The sequence below is a fragment of the Perissodus microlepis genome, chromosome 3 (assembly GCF_051167445.1).
Source record: "Perissodus microlepis isolate ML-2025 ecotype Zambia chromosome 3, ASM5116744v1, whole genome shotgun sequence".
In the NCBI taxonomy this organism is placed as follows: Eukaryota; Metazoa; Chordata; class Actinopteri; order Cichliformes; family Cichlidae; genus Perissodus; species Perissodus microlepis.
Window position 1 is genome coordinate 42277046 of NC_140463.1, and position 15886 is coordinate 42292931.

General features: G+C 39.8%; 1 protein-coding gene across 1 annotated transcript; it reads right to left on the bottom strand.

Annotated features, from left to right (window-relative positions):
* Window positions 1-1817: 1817 nt before the first annotated feature.
* On the bottom strand, window positions 1818-9224 carry LOC146391559 (uncharacterized). Its single transcript, XM_084922856.1, has 5 exons — window positions 9125-9224; window positions 3074-3331; window positions 2563-2820; window positions 1919-2176; window positions 1818-1822 (listed from the first exon to the last, which is right to left on the bottom strand). Exons 1-5 carry the CDS (start codon window positions 9222-9224, stop codon window positions 1818-1820), a joined length of 879 nt encoding a protein of 292 aa, XP_084778982.1.
* Window positions 9225-15886: the final 6662 nt, after the last annotated feature.

Sequence of the window (15886 nt, forward strand, 5' to 3'; positions counted from 1 at the left end):
ATATGAATTTACTTTTGATTTTGACACACAGGAAGTGACATTATCAAGTCGTGTGCTAACACCATGGGTAGACCAAAGCTTCTTTAAAACAATTTGAATTTTTCCAATCTGACTAGACTGTGTCCTTCTAACAACTGTAACCCTGTTACATAGATTACCCAAAAAAGACAAATGCATTTCAAATTTCCCTTCCGTTCACTATAGAACTACATTTATCCTTAACTTTCACAGTTAATTGTAATATGCAGCTAGCATTTGTTTCTCAGAAAATGCTAACGCTACCACTGAGTTCCAATCTTCCAACTTATTATTCCGTCAACCCTGTTACAATACACTGTAAAAAAAAAAAAAAAAAAAGTAATATAAAAGTATTTTACTGTGTATTTTACAGTTTTGTACTGTTCTTCTAGAATATCATTAAATTTACATAAATAGACTGTGATTTTACATTTCAAATGTAAATTAATGTAAAATCACTGTAAATGTAATAAAACATAATTTTCCTGTTTTTTAAATGTATTTGTCTGTACATATGCATATTTAGATTGTTAAAATACATTCACTAATGTATCATAATTTCACAAATATTTGTTCGTTATTTGAAAGATTGAACTGTTAAATTCAAATGTAATGCTATGGAAAAATATATAAAATGATTCTTGTAAACTTTTTTTACATCAAATAATTATTATTATTGGTATTTAGGGCGATCATGGCTCAAGAGTTGGCAGTTCGCCTTGTAATCAGAAGGTTGCCGGTTCGAGCCCCGGCTCGGACACTCTCGGTCATTGTATCCTTGGGCAAGACACTTCACCTACCACCTACTGGTGATGGCCAGAGGGGAATTATAAAGTGGAATTGTAAAGCGCCTTGAGGGTCTCAAAAAGCGCTATATGAATGCAATCCATTATTATTTAAACCAACTGTTAACTGTATATTTCTGTACATTTAAGTATTATTATTCATATTGCCGCATTCATTGACCTTGTTCATAGGTAATTTCATTGTTTAATCACATTAAAATGTTCCTAATTTAATGTTTAAAAGCACTTGAAAAAGGCAAAATCCCATGTAAAATTAGGGCAACAAACTGTATTGTCATTACTGAAAATAACCGCATTTTCATGGGAAAGTTATTTTCTGTTATTTTCTGGTATTATTTTGGTGCCCCAGCTGCCGGTATATTACGGTTTTTTTTAGGATTTTCTTTTACGGTGTATGTATGAAAGAAACATTACAAACACATGTTAAAACCATGTAAAATGTTCTTAAACACAATTGTTGTGATCTTGAGTATTTATGTCACTGGTAATTCATATACTGCGAATAAAAGAAATATATCTATTCAACCCTGTTATCTTGTGAAATTTTGTTACCCTAATTTTTTCATTAGCATATACCATACCATTGTTTTGATAATATAAATGTTTATCTTAACTTACATGGGTTTCTTTGATTGCCTTTGTAACGGTCTAAATTATTATATGAATAGTGGATTTCAGCCAATATTTAAAAATAGATATTGAATTTTTAAAAAAGTAAACAAAAACCCCCCCGAACAACTGGTATTTGAAAAGTTGGGCAAGGTAGGATTTGAAAGTTCCTTAAATTGATATAATGGATCTTAAATGTAATCAGCATTCACTGAATTTCAGAGTTTTAACTTTAGCTTGTTTTTAAATTCTACTCTTTTAGATTTTGGGTTATTGGCAATTGGGTTGTGTGACTGTTTTAGTTGTTACCCAGCTGCTGAGTTTTATTTTAGTGCTATTTAAATAGGACAGGATTTGAAAAAAATTGTAACTTGCAAATGTGTTCTAGTCTGGTGAATCAGTAGTGAACTACACGGGATAGCGTTTTTGTTTTGTTTTGTTTTTGTTTTTACTAAAGTGGAGATTTCTGAAATATATTAACTCACCAGTGACTGCAGTAATGCTGACTCCACTGCTTCTGACGTTCTCAAACACAGAGTAGAGAGTGAATGTGTATTCAGTTCCAGCAGTGAGAGATGAGACTGTGTGAGTTACTGGTCCATCTTCATCTGGAACACTGATGTCTGTCTCTGTACCATTAAACTGGAGAACAAAGTTGATGTTGTTGTTGACTTTATTCCACTGCAGGGTGATGCTGTTCACATGATGTTCTACTGGTCTGAAACTGTCAGCATTTGGAAGAGCTGTAACAGGAAGGAAAAAAAGACAAAACATTTGTGTAAAGTACATTTCTACTGAACTAATCTTTGATATCTAAACCGGCAACAATTTATCCAGTGTCTGACTACGTTCATCTCCCCCTCACATCATTAAAAAGACCATCCAGTCAACTTTACATACATTTTATGAGATAACAATGTAAGTATGTTTACTGTAGTTATCTGCTTGTTGAGTTTACCGTTAGAATTATTAACTGTATTTGCTGTGCTCAGAGTATATTTTCTGTAAAACAGCACAGTATCATGAAAAAATATTGTAACCTGTGAATATATTCTAAAATAATTCACTGAACTGCAGAGAATGGCTTTGTTTTTGTTACAGTGTGTGTTGTTGAAATAAATGTACTTACCAGTAGCTGCAGTAATGCTGACTCCACTGCTTCTGACGTTCTCAAACACAGAGTAGAGAGTGAATGTGTATTGAGTTCCAGCAGTGAGAGATGAGACAGTGTGAGTTACTGGTCCATCTTCATCTGGGACACTGATGTTTGTCCCTGTATCATTAAACTGGAGAACAAAGCTGACATTGTTGTTGACTTTATTCCACTGCAGGGTGATGCTGTTCTCAGTTTGTCCTGATGATATTAGGCCTTCTGAATTCTGAGGAGCTGAAAAACAAAAGGAGAAACAGTTGACTTGATCAGCTTATTGTCTCTGTAGTTACAGAGACTGTGTAGAAAAAGAACTATTGGTGATTTTGTATGTTGACATCAGTACATCATGTCATAGTTTTAAGGTGGAACACAAGATATCTCACTTTTCCTACCAAGAGTACCTCAGTAAAACACATCTGCTATGGCTGTACGAATTTGTCTGCCTCATCAAATATGTAAATCTTTATGCTGTGATTTATTAACTCACCAGTCACTGCAGTAATGCTGACTCCACTGCTTCTGACATTCTCAAACACAGAGTAGAGAGTGAATGTGTATTCAGTTCCAGCAGTGAGAGATGAGACTGTGTGAGTTACTGGTCCATCTTCATCTGGAACACTGATGTCTGTCTCTGTACCATTAAACTGGAGAACAAAGCTGACATTGTTGTTGACTTTATTCCACTGCAGAGTGATGCTGGTTTCATGATGTTCTACTGGTCTGAAACTGTCAGCATTTGGAGGAGCTGTAACAGGAAAAGGGATGAAAAAAAGCATTTAACCAAATATCATACTAGCTAAATGAGTTCTATCTTAAAACATTTTTGTTTAATCATTTGTCCATTTTGTATCGAAGAGTGGGATCTCACAGTGGCGGAGCGGGGGGGTGGCTTACTGGGCTCAAGCCCGGGTTGTTTTTTCAGAAGCCCGGGGTCTTTTGGAGTGTAATTTGTTTCATAGTTAGATGCCTGGCTGACAACTGTATAAAACAAAAACTACACACAATATTCGAAGCACATAGTACACACTGTGGGAATTTACGACTGTGCGTAAATCCCCCCTAATATTGGTATGATCCAAGCTCAGACACTAAGCGACTGAGCGAGGGGGCGGGGGGAGCTGCTGCCTGCGAGTGCGCCGCTGGAGAAGCGCAGCCAGGCAGACAGAGGAGAACTGAAGTTCGACCAGGTACCAAAGCAAATCATTTCTACTGCACAAATAATGTAAATATGACGGTGTATCACAAAAGATTGATGTCAAACAGATCACTTGACCCATATTAAGTTACTTGCTCTTCAAGTGAATCAACAAATGGCGAAATGAAAAGCCGAACAACAACAATGCTGTTTTTTTAGAGAGTCCTAGCTTACATTAGGGGTGCAACAATACTCGTATCGATATTGAACCGTTCGATACAGTGCTTTCGGTTCGGTACGCATATGTATCGAACAATACAACATTTTTAATTTATTTTATCAACTTTTCTTCTGACGATGCTCTCTGTGTTGAGAGCTCAGTGGATCTGCGTTCGACTACCACGCCTAGGCTGCACTGTCGAGTGCAGATCCACTGAGCGTAGCGCAAGCTAGCAAGACAGAAGCTAAGCTCATTGCAACATGGCAACTGCCTCAACGCTACCCGAAATTGAACCTCCCCCGCCTTCATTCAGATCTGGCGTTTGGAACTATCTTGGCTTTCATGTGAAGCATGACCCTGATGGTAAGCGCGTCATGGACAAAAGTAAAACAGTATGTCGGATGTGCCACGCAATGCTCAATTTGTGGGAACTAGTGCGTTAGCGCAGTTAGCTTGTTAACGTGTTGACGCCGTCCAGCCCCACGCACGGGGCGATCCGCGGTAACTTGTTAACGGAGATTTGCCACGTTATGGCGTTAATGTCATTTTAACAAGATCAATGCTGACAGCACTAGTGGGAACACAACGAATATGACAACACATTTACGCCGACATCATCCTAGTGCAAAGACAAGTGGAAGCAGACAAAAACAACAAGCACGCATGCTACAAACTTTACCTGAGTCATGTAGACAGCCGTTAGCACATGATTCTCCTTATGGGGACCTGATATGTTTAATATGCTGCTGAGAATATAGCCCAGAAGAAGCGTATAGTATAGCTTTTATTTTGGAAAGAGCCATTTCTCTGTAATAAACTCTCTTTTCCAAAGATGAGTGATTTCTCAATCAGATAGATTTATTTTTTTTATTTTGTTGTTTCAGCAACATTAAATTTAAAAACTGTACTTTTGAGTTAAAATATATATTTATAATTTTAATAAATGATAAATTAAAAAGGCATGAACATTTTTTGTACCGAAAAAATATCGAACCGAGTCACCAAAGTATCGAACCGAACCAAACCGTGAATTTTGTGTATCGTTGCACCCCTAGCTTACATGTGTGTTTATTTCATATTTTCAGTTGTTACCCTCCACGGCTAAATAAATCGGTTTCAGTAATGTACTGATATGCAAGAATGGACATAAGGGGCTTCTGGTAGATGTTATTTTATATATTATGCTTTGTATGTTGTTCAGTATATTTCTATGCAAAACAAGAGGAATTTCAATACACAGCAGTATATTCACAGTTTAAACCAGATATTTACATACACTTTATGGAAAACACAAGAACATTTTTTACTGTACAACATCAATTTAGAGTAAACTTGTTTTGTTTTGGATAAATAAATATTGAAATATCTTTTGAATTGTCTATTTTTTATCACTTTCATCAAATTTAGGAGTACATATACACTAAGTTTATTGTGTGTTTAATTAATAAGAAAACTCCAGACGATTCCATTCTGAGCTGAAGAAGCTTCTGATAGGTTAGTAGAGTCCATGTGAGTAAATTGGTGGCACACCTGTGGATGCATATAAGGCAAAACACAGAGCCTGTTTCTTTGAAATGGGAAAATCAAGAGATGTCAACAAAACACCAGGAAAAGAATTGTGGACCTCCATAAGTGTGGCTCAATTTTGAATACAATTTGGGGCCATTTACAATTAAGAAATACAGATAGTTTCTCTCTTTACTCTTAAAGTTAACAAATATGTTTTTTATATTTATCAATCTAAAAAAAATAAACATTTAGTCTGATTTGATGTTACAATTAAAAAAAGTGTTTGTGTTTTTATCTGAAGAGTATGTAAATATCTGGTTTCAACTGTATATTTGATGATGTTGGTGTTTGGCTTGATTGTCAGCACAAAGAGGGAGAGAGAGGAACAGAGAGGGAGAGAGAGGAACATAGAGGGAGAAGGAGAGGAGAATGAGGACAGAACAGAGATGGAACAAGAGCAGGTGAGACAGACATGTTAGTCAAATGGTTGTTTACCAAAAGTATCACCGTATCATAGGTACTCATGTATCTCGTACCTAGTGTTTCTTTTTAGGTTTGTTATTTTTCAAATTCTATATTTATTAAGTTATGCAGGCTTGTTTGCACAACAAGGCTAAATAATTATATAAACTTTTCTGAATCTAAATAGTGTACTTTGGTAGAATTAAAAAATAAGTGTAGTGCAGGTCTATGATGATTTTTAGTGCTACTGTCATCTAGTTCTGATTCTGGTTCTGTCTTGGTTAAATCCTAAGTAGTCCTGATTTTGAACTGTTGTAGTCCTGTTTTAATTCCGGATCAGTTCTGGGTCTGGTTGAATTGGGGTTTAGTCCTCGTGTCTTGATACAGCCCTGATTTTGTTCTGCCTTGCTGCTTAATTAAAAAACTAGTTTAAGGTGTCCTGCATATGTGATTGAAGGAACAATGGGCTGGGAGGTCAGTTCCTTAATCATAATTATGCAAATTCTCATGACCATTGATCAACAACCACTGACCAAAACCCACTGATCAAAGACCACTGATCAATGGCCATGAGTACCATACACAGAGAGTTGGGGAATGGCTGCAATCACAGCATTGTAAGATGGCGAAAGATGCACCCTTAGGCCTCCTCCTCGATTCAGAGATGGTCTTTCCCTTTTCACGTAAATGGCCTCCTTGACTCCGCGCTCAAACCAGCGTTCCTCCCTGTCCAGGATGTGTACATCCTCATCATTGAAAGAGTGTCCACTGGCCTGTAGGTGTAAATAGACTGCAGAGTCCTGGCCTGACGAGATAGCTCTTCTGTGTTGTGCCGTCCGCTTCGCCAGAGGTTGTTTGGTTTCCCCGATGTATAAATCCTGGCAATCCTCCTGGCACTTAACAGTGTACACTATGTTACTCTGTGTGTGTCGGGGGACCCGATCCTTGGGGTGGACCAATTTTTGGCGCAGCGTGTTTTGAGGTTTAAAAGCCACATAGACCCGGTGTTTAGAAAAAATGCGTCTCAACTGCTCCGATACTCCTGACTAGGGATGGGTACCAGTATCCGGTGCCATGATGGCACCGGTTCTGACATAAACGGTAGTAACCAGACCGAAAAGCAGCGCACATTTCGGTGCTTTTTTTTCCTGAGCTGTGATGACTTTAGATTCTAGCCAATCATTTTACGTTTCCGAGGATAGTAGGCGGGGCCAGGTACGTACGTTCTTTTAGAGCAGAGCTACAGATTAAAAATGCCCAAGGCGAAGCGGTCAAAAGTCTGGCTGTACTTCACAGCAAAAGATGCAAACTCAGCAGCCTGCAACAAGTGCTTTAAGGTGATACTGTGATACTGTCAAAGGAGGTATCACCTCAAATCCAATGAAACGCCTGGCGACGCATAGCGTTTTTTAAAAGCCGAGAAATGCACCGTATTTGATAGCTTGCTGCGAGACCTCACACCGAGCACATCTACTGCGGGTGTGGTGCCTGTTATCGGACCCGGAGTTGGCAACATCCCCCAAGAACCCGAAGAGGAGAGTCCTGGCCCCTAGCCCTGCCAGTGTAGCAGAAATGATGACGGATGATGATGGCAGCAGCCGCCGTTCTTCTCTGCGTGAGTAGCTTAGTGTTGTTCGTGTGTAATTCACGTTGAGTAGGCTAACCACGTTATTACATTAATGCATGTAAGGTGAACTAGCAAACATCATCATAGCTACATGCGGCTGTCTTCTTGTTTGATGGCAGATACTCCCTTCACCCTGGCCAAAAAGGCTAAAATGACCAAAGAAAAAGTGGAAAACAGTTAAACATGAGAGGTTTTTGGACAAAGTTTGTGTTTTTTCCATTGTTTAAGCACTGCTTCCAGCCAAGAGTGATACCATATCTGCCCTATAGCTGCATAAAAGGCTAAGATTGTTATCTTTTTACAAAAAACAGCTGAACATGAGAGGTTTTTGGACCAATTTTGTGTTCCCCATTCTTTAAGCACCGGTTTGAGCACCGGTTTGAGCACCGTTTAAGCACCGGCACCGTTTCAAAAGTACCGGTTTGGCACCGGTATCGGATAAAACCTAAACGATACCCATCCCTACTCCTGACACATATGGGATCACTACAGGTTTTCGCTTGGCCAGCGGTTGTCCTTCTCTCCTGGATCGGCTGGAGCTTTCTTTAGGTGCCTTTCCCGCTTTGACAAAAGTCCAGCTGGGATAACCACATTTACTCAGGGCCTTCTTGATGTGCTGTTCTTCTGCCTCCCTGGCCGCTGTGTCTGTGGGGATGGTGTTTGCTCTGTGTTGTAGCGTCCTGATGACACCCAGTTTGTGCTCCAGTGGATGATGAGAGTCAAACCTTAGATACTGATCCGTATGTGTAGGTTTACGGTACACATCAGCTTTTAGATGTGCCCCATTACTGATGGAAATCTCACAGTCTAAGAAGGCTAACCTGCCACTTTTCATATCCTCCCTGGTGAATTTGATGTGTCGGTCCACCGAGTTAATGTGATCCGTGAAGTGTAGTACGCCCTCAGATTTGATTTTTACCCAGGTGTCATCGACATATCTAATACTGAAGATGTTGAGGGCAAGCTGGGATGGTGGTGGGGAATCATATTGCAGGACTATCTGTGACTGGCTTGCTTTCCATTGTCCTACCTGCCTTCAATTTTAATGCAACTCACTAAACCTTTCACACACATAGATGGGGCTAACACAAAAGGGAAGGAGTGTAGCTTCCCTCTTCACCTGAGTGTCCAAAACATATAACCACAGATCCAATGAGACAATTACAAAATCGGTCATTGAGCTGAGATCTAGGATGTCCTGGTGCCATGTGCACTTATGAATATCTTTACGCTTAAACAGAGTGTTCGTTATGGACAAACTGTTTGGATCAGGCATGGCATTTCTATTGAATTACTTTTCTTTTAAAAGTGTATGTAGATTATACACTACCAATTCAATTTTGGACTGGTACTGTATAATTCAATTCAATTCAATTTTATTTATGTAGCGCCAAATCACAACAGTCGCCTCAAGGTGCTTTATATTGTACAATAGATCATACAATAATAGAGACAGAGAAAACCCAACAAATATATGACCCCCTATGAGCAAGCACTTTGGCGACAGTGCTTGCTCATAGGGCGTCAAATGCTGTGCAAATGCTGTCATGGTCCGGGCGAGTGCTGTTTTTTTTTTCCATTGTACCAGTGTTTCCACCTCGGGGCGGAGCCATGGTTTCTACTCGCATTGGCAACACCTGTGCATAATCATTCTGTGAGGATTTAAGACCAGTGCTCACGCTCATTCTTCGCGAGATTGTCTGCTAACCATAGTCAGTGAAGGTTGTCATATTCAAAGAATCTAGTTACTGCTAGGTTTGGATGACCCTTTTGTGAGCAGGAAGTCACACAAACACACCCACATCCACACACACTCACTCAATTGCACATACATACACATAAAAACACACACACACGATCGCACATGCATACACAGATACACTTAGTGCCTTAGTTTTATGACACACCATAGGGGGGGTTTACAATGAGTGTTTGTGTAAACTGTGTGTCACAGAATAAAAGGCTGCAGGGGGGTGCTGGTTCTTTGGAGTCGTTTGAGACTGAGGGCAGAGATGCTGCCGTCTGGCTCCCCTTGCTAGCATGTGAAAAACCGGTTGAACTGTTCTGTCTTGCTTTGTTCACAGGAATAAGTCTGAACTAGCGGGCCTGCTGAAGCGCAGACCCAACAACTTCCCTTAATACATCTCCTTTGGGTCTCTGAGTTTTGTCTGCAATTGAGTCCACTCCTCCTTTCTGGCTGCGCAGCCGTGACAAATGCACCATGCAAAATAATACCAGACCCATATTAGTATTTGATGGAATATCAAAAACCTACCCAAAATAAATTAATGAAAAGCTCAAAATAGATTAGAGGCTAAACAAATAGCCTGTCAAACAAATTAACAATTAAACAAAAACATTTGTTTTATCCAAATTCTGAAGAATCAGTCACGTAATGTGTGCAACTCAGATTTACTTATACTCTGTGTGACTTGGAGCAGCTGTATCACATCAAAGTTGCAAAAAAACTTCTAGTTATTCATCATTTTAATTACTTTTTACTTTTTACATTTTTAGCCATATAAAAAGTTATGCCACTGAAACCCACTGTCGTCCTGAGATTTTAAAACATTCACTTGTAGATCTGTTTTTCACATTGAAATTTGTGTTTATACTGAGTCCATGTATTCTAATTTTATGAGGTATTTTCTTACCTTTTTTCTAAATATGTGTATTTTTTACTTACTTGTGTGTGCAAGGCAGGGCACAGCAGATTGAATTTTCTTTTCATCCCCATTTTCTTCTGGATTCAGGCAGGACATTTCTTCCATATGTTGAGACACTAACTCACTTCTGGTATTAAACAATGTGGTCTTCACATGACAACAAGGAACTGTGGAAGTAATAATAATGTGGAAAATTATAATGATCATAGTTTGTATATGTATTATTTGTATGTTCTCCTTAAAGATGAGCAGACCAATCTTGATGAAGCAAAAAAATTATTTCGAACTAAGTGCCAATATTGTTTGACACTGTCATCATCACATTAATCTTGATTTTCAGGCTCCTTTGCAACCCGGGGTCCTAGGACCTGTGGCCTTATACATCTTCATACATTAATCTAACATACCATTTCAAGATACATGATATCATCTATTCAATACTTTTGTCTAATCAAAGTTTTAGATTGTGGTGAAATTTTTAGGCCTTTTAAAACAGTCAGAGTTCACAATTATTAAAAAAAAGTTGCCGTTAAGTTTGCCATCCATCTCCTACTTCAATGCAATTAAGCATGTAGAAAAATAGCTAATACTGAAAGAGACATGAGAAGCAGAAAAAAATACAGTTTAAGCTGAAACCCTCCTGTCTCTCATGAACTTGTGAAATAGCAGTTTTGTTCTCTAAGCACAATGATCATCTTAAAATCTCACCCACTATTGTGTCATAACAATGATTTAATATAAAAAAGCTATTCCCGAGTAGTAATATAGGTAATCATAATTAATGGGGCAGTGTGGCAAAATAATAAGACTATAAGTTTGAAGAAGTCAACGTCAATATCATTCTACCTTTGCATCACCTCATCATCTTAGGGGCATTGGAGGCTGCAGCCTCTCCCAGCACCAGGCTGATTATTGTTATTACACAAAGCATCTCTGTTATAGCTCTGGTTTTTAGTCTTCCAAGCCATGCACATAACAGAAACATCAGTGACAAAAAATGGCATAAAAAATGACAAATAAAGCATACCTTTATCCAAGAGATTTGTCAAACAGTCCATTCTGTTATCCAGTGTTTTTGATTTTTGTTGTTTGATTTTCCTGTTTCTGCTGTGTTGGTAGTAGAATTGTTGTTCCTTTACTGTTGACGTCTTTGAGCACATATAGGAAAGTGGTCGGGTGGATTGTGCCCACTTCTTTTTATGCTGTGAAGTGAACACTTTCACTTTCACTCAAGATGATGTGATTTCTTGTAAAGCCTTTTACAGTAAACTGCCTCTGATGATATAGTACACAAAAGTTTCCTGCTGTGTTGCAGATTAAAGACTATTAAAACAGTTCACCATTTTACCAATTTTATTTTATATGAAAACTTAAATGCTGGTTAGTGGGTGGTTATTGAAAATACAATAAATGAGTTTTTAAACAAGTGAAAAGAAAAAGATCTATTAATTGTCATGGTTTTGGCGCAAAAATCTTTTTAAAAAAGAGAACAATGTGTTCCACATTTAAATGAGTTATTCTATGAGCTGCAGTATTTACATTAACAAGAGCAAACTAGTTGTACACACACACAACCAATCAAAGTAGGATGTCGAGGATTTGCAGGCCAATCCCTCTGCAGGGCATACAAAATGCTGGGCATCATAGGGGCTAGCCAGCGAAGGGCCATCAAGTTGGCCAGCAACGCAGCAGAAGCGGTGTCGAGGTGGCTGTGGATCGAAAGAGGAAAGGCATTGCATATAGGGTAGCGCTACCTGGACACGAGCTGGGGCTTGATCAACCCTAGCTGGGTCACCTGGGAGAGGGGGTCTGGTTGTTGAAAGACCCGAAACCCCCCATGACTCCAGGTTACATCACTGATGATGTATCAACGGGCACCAAATGGTGTATTTTAAAACACCAATTCAAACTTGTGTATATACACTCAAGCTTTACTAACAATGAACTTTACTGGACGTTGCTCAAACAAGTACAAAGTGAATGTGCACATTCAAAAGGAGGTCCACATGCATGACACTGATATATACAGGGCTTCCTCAAGGGAAATTTAGTCTTCTGTAGGTACAACTCAGAAAACCTTGTCACACAACTTTGAAAAGGGATTTGTAACAGCAAATCTAGGGTGAGTTTATTTATTGCTCCCTTACTGTTAAAAATCTTTGAGCACATATAGCAAAGTGGAGCAGGGAGATTGTGACCACTGTTTTGATGCTGTGAGATGAACACTTTCAGTTTCACTCAAGATGATGTGATTTCTTGTAAAGCCTTTTACAGTAAACTGCCTTTGATGATATAGTGCACAAAGGCTTTCTGCTGTGTTGCAGATTAAAGGCTATTTATTATAAAGTGAATTCTGAAACTATTAAACAGGTTAAATACACACCTTTCCTGCATAAAGAAGTATGCAACTTCATGGTTACACAAAGACAGACTCAAGACAATATTAGGAAAACTTTATTGATTATGAAACTTACCAATCTGGATACCACAGAAACATTTTGAAGTATGGGACAGAATATTGGCCAAGTATATTTGGCAAAATAAAAGAGCAAGAATTAAACATAAAACAGTGCAAGTATTAAAAGAGAAAGGGAGCATCGGTTTACCATGCCTTTGTGACTATTATTACGCAGCCCAATTAAGACCCCTGATGTGTTTATGTTCCCTAACCTATTCCTCGGGATGGAAAGATGTTGAGGGGACGGTTATAAATGGGGTGCCAATTATGGCGCTCTTGGCAGATAAGAAATTAAGAAATAAAACTGGCATCTTGGGTGATTTTATGTATGATTCTCTCCTAAAATGTTGGGATGGAGTTATTCAAACTAGTGGGCTGGAGAAAGCAGCTAAGATAATGAGATGGATTGCTTATGACTCTGATTTTCTGCCCAATATTCACGATAATAGGTTTAGGATATGGGTCTCAAAAGATTTAACTACATATTACTCATTGACCCATGAGAGGACATTTTTGAGTTTCGAGACATTAAAACAAAAAATATGGATTGGGTCAAGATAATTTTTATAGGTATCTACAAGTCAGACATTACTTTGATCAAAACATTAAAAATATAATAGAAAACAGTGAATTGGGTTTTGTGGAACCCTTTTTCACGCTAGTAAAATCCCATTCTCTGAGTTACATCATATCCAAAATCAGTGTTAGGAAGGTTACTTTTAAAATGTATTCCACTACAGATTACAGAATACATGGCCCAAAATGTATTTTGTAACGTATTCCATTACATTACTCAATGAGAGTAACGTATTCTGAATACTTTGGATTACTTTATATATGATCATGCTTTTTACAACTGCATGAATTTACTATTGATGTGTGATTTATTACTATTACTGAAAGTTACTCGCCATACCAACTAGATTTTTAAATTAATATAAAATGAGTAACAGTAGGGTGGATATTGGGCAAGGCTTTTTGCAGCGATCTCGTATAGAAAACTATTCTGCGCGTACATAAAACAGGTCTGCGGCTTCGAACCATAGTAAAGGGACCTCTGGCTAATACATCCGATATTGCACAGTGGCAGGAATGAGCAGCAGTACAGACTGAACAGTACAAAGAAATTTTTTGCAGTTAGTACAGTATTGCACATTTTTTTCCCTTAATATAAATACCAATGAAGTGGAGAGTACAGAGTACTTGTGAAGCTGCAGGGTAGCTTCTGAGTGCATCCTGTGTTGTGTGTGTTTAAGTGTTGTGGTTGAGGTGTCGCATGGCTTGATGGTAGAAACTGTCTTGTAGTCCGAGCAGGCAGACTCCTGTAACATCTGCCAGATGGTAACAAGGAGAAGAGCTTATGTGCTGGGTGGCTGTGGTCCTTGATGATGCTGTGTGCTTTGCAGAGGCAACGTTGAAGATAAATGTCCTGAATGCCAGGAAGCCTCGTGCCAGTTATGTGCTCTGCTGCCTTCACGACCCTCTGTAGTGATTTACGGCTGCTGGCAGAGCAGCTTCCGTACCAGACTGTAATGCAGCTCGTCAGCAAGCTCTCAATTGCACACCTGTAGAAATTTAAGGTGATGTTAGCGTTCATGCCAAACCTCCTCAGCCTCCTCAGGAAGTAGAGTCGCTGGCGAGCTTTCCTGATAGCAGTGTCTGTGTGAAGGGTCCAGGAGAAGTCCTCGGTGATGTTGACTACAAGGAATTTGAAGCTGCTGACCCTTTCGACCTTGACACTGTTTATGTGGATGGGCTGGTGTTCCCTGACTGGTCGTTTCTGGTAGTCCACTATCCTTTCTCTAGTTTTGCTGATGTTGAGAGACAGGTTATTTTCCAGACACCACTTGTAAAGCGCCATCACCTCCTCTCTATAGGCCGTCTCATCGTTGTCTGTGATGAGGCCTATGATGGTTGTGTCATCCGCAAACTTGATGATGATGTTGGACTCATGTTTAGGGTGTGAACAGGGAATATAGGAGGGTCTAAGCACACAACAATGTGGCGTTCCTGTGTTTAGGATGAGTGATGAGGAGGTGTGCTTACCAACTCTCACCACCTGGGGCCTGTTTGTGAGGAAGTTTAGAATCCATCTGCAGATTGGTGTTCCCAGCCCAAGGTCGACGAGCTTCGTGGCAAGTTTTGAGGGGATGATGTTGTTAAATGCCGAGCTGTAGTCGATGAAGAGCATTCTTGCATATGTATTCCCTTTTTTCTAGGTGAGTGAGGGTGGTGTGCATTGCAAGAGCGATGGCATCCTCTGTGGCTCTGTTTGTCTGATAGGTGAACTGAAGAGGGTCCAGTGTGTCAGGGAGGGAGGAGCAGATGTGACCTTTGACCAGCCGCTCAAGGTACTTCATGATGACGGATGTCAGTGCAATAGGACGGTAGTCATTCAGACAGGAGACCACTGATTTTTTAGGAACGGGAGTGATGGTGGATGTTTTGAGGGACGTGGGGACCACTGACTGCCTCAGGGAGAGGTTGAAGATGTTGGTGAACACCTCTGCCAGCTGGTCGGCACACACTCTGAGAAGCCGGCCTGGGATGCCGTCCGGTCCCAGAGCTTTGTGAGGATTGACCTTTTTGAAAGTCTATCTCACAGCTTCTGTTTTGAGAGTTAAAGTTACAGCCTCACTGTCCTCCTGAGGGTAGAGGATCTGCTCTCTGTTGTCTGCATCAAAACGAGCATAGAAGTTGTTGAGCTCGTCTGCGAGAGATGCAGTGGGCTGAACACTGCCTGTGTTGTCCTTCTTGTAGTCAGTGATGCAGCGCAGTCCATTCCACAGTCGCCTGGTGTCAAAGCTCTGGTAGCTGAATTCCATTTTGTCCCTGTAGTCCTTTCTGGCCTTTTTTGTGGACTTTCGGAGGTCATACCTGGCTCCCTGGCTCCTCCATGTCCGCACTTTTAGCTTGGCACGAATGTCTTTATTTACCCAGGGTTTCTGATTTGGATATATGCGGAGAGTGGTTTTAGTGATGGTATCGTCCATGCATTTTCCAATATATCCAATGACAGAGTCTGTGAGTTCATTGATGTTGCCATCAGCTGCATCCACAAATATCTGCCAGTCAGTTGTCTCAAAGCAGTCCTGTAGGACCTCCTCAGCCTCACTGTCCCATTTGTAGATGACCCTGGAGACTGTTTTTTCCTGTTTCAGCCTTTGTCTGTATGCAGGCAGCAGCAGTATGGAACAATGGTCTGCCTTGCCAAAAGCTGGGT

Bases quoted from the DNA above. Each gene is read 5' to 3' on its own strand.
- LOC146391559 (XM_084922856.1), bottom strand. From the start codon at position 9,224: ATGAGCGTGAGCACTGGTCTTAAATCCTCACAGAATGATTATGCACAG. The intron at 3,332-9,124 runs GTACAATGGAAA...TTCCTGTTACAG, and splicing joins GCCCCGAGGTGGAAACACTG to CTCCTCCAAATGCTGACAGT. The intron at 2,821-3,073 runs GTGAGTTAATAA...TTTGTTTTTCAG, and splicing joins CAGCATTACTGCAGTGACTG to CTCCTCAGAATTCAGAAGGC.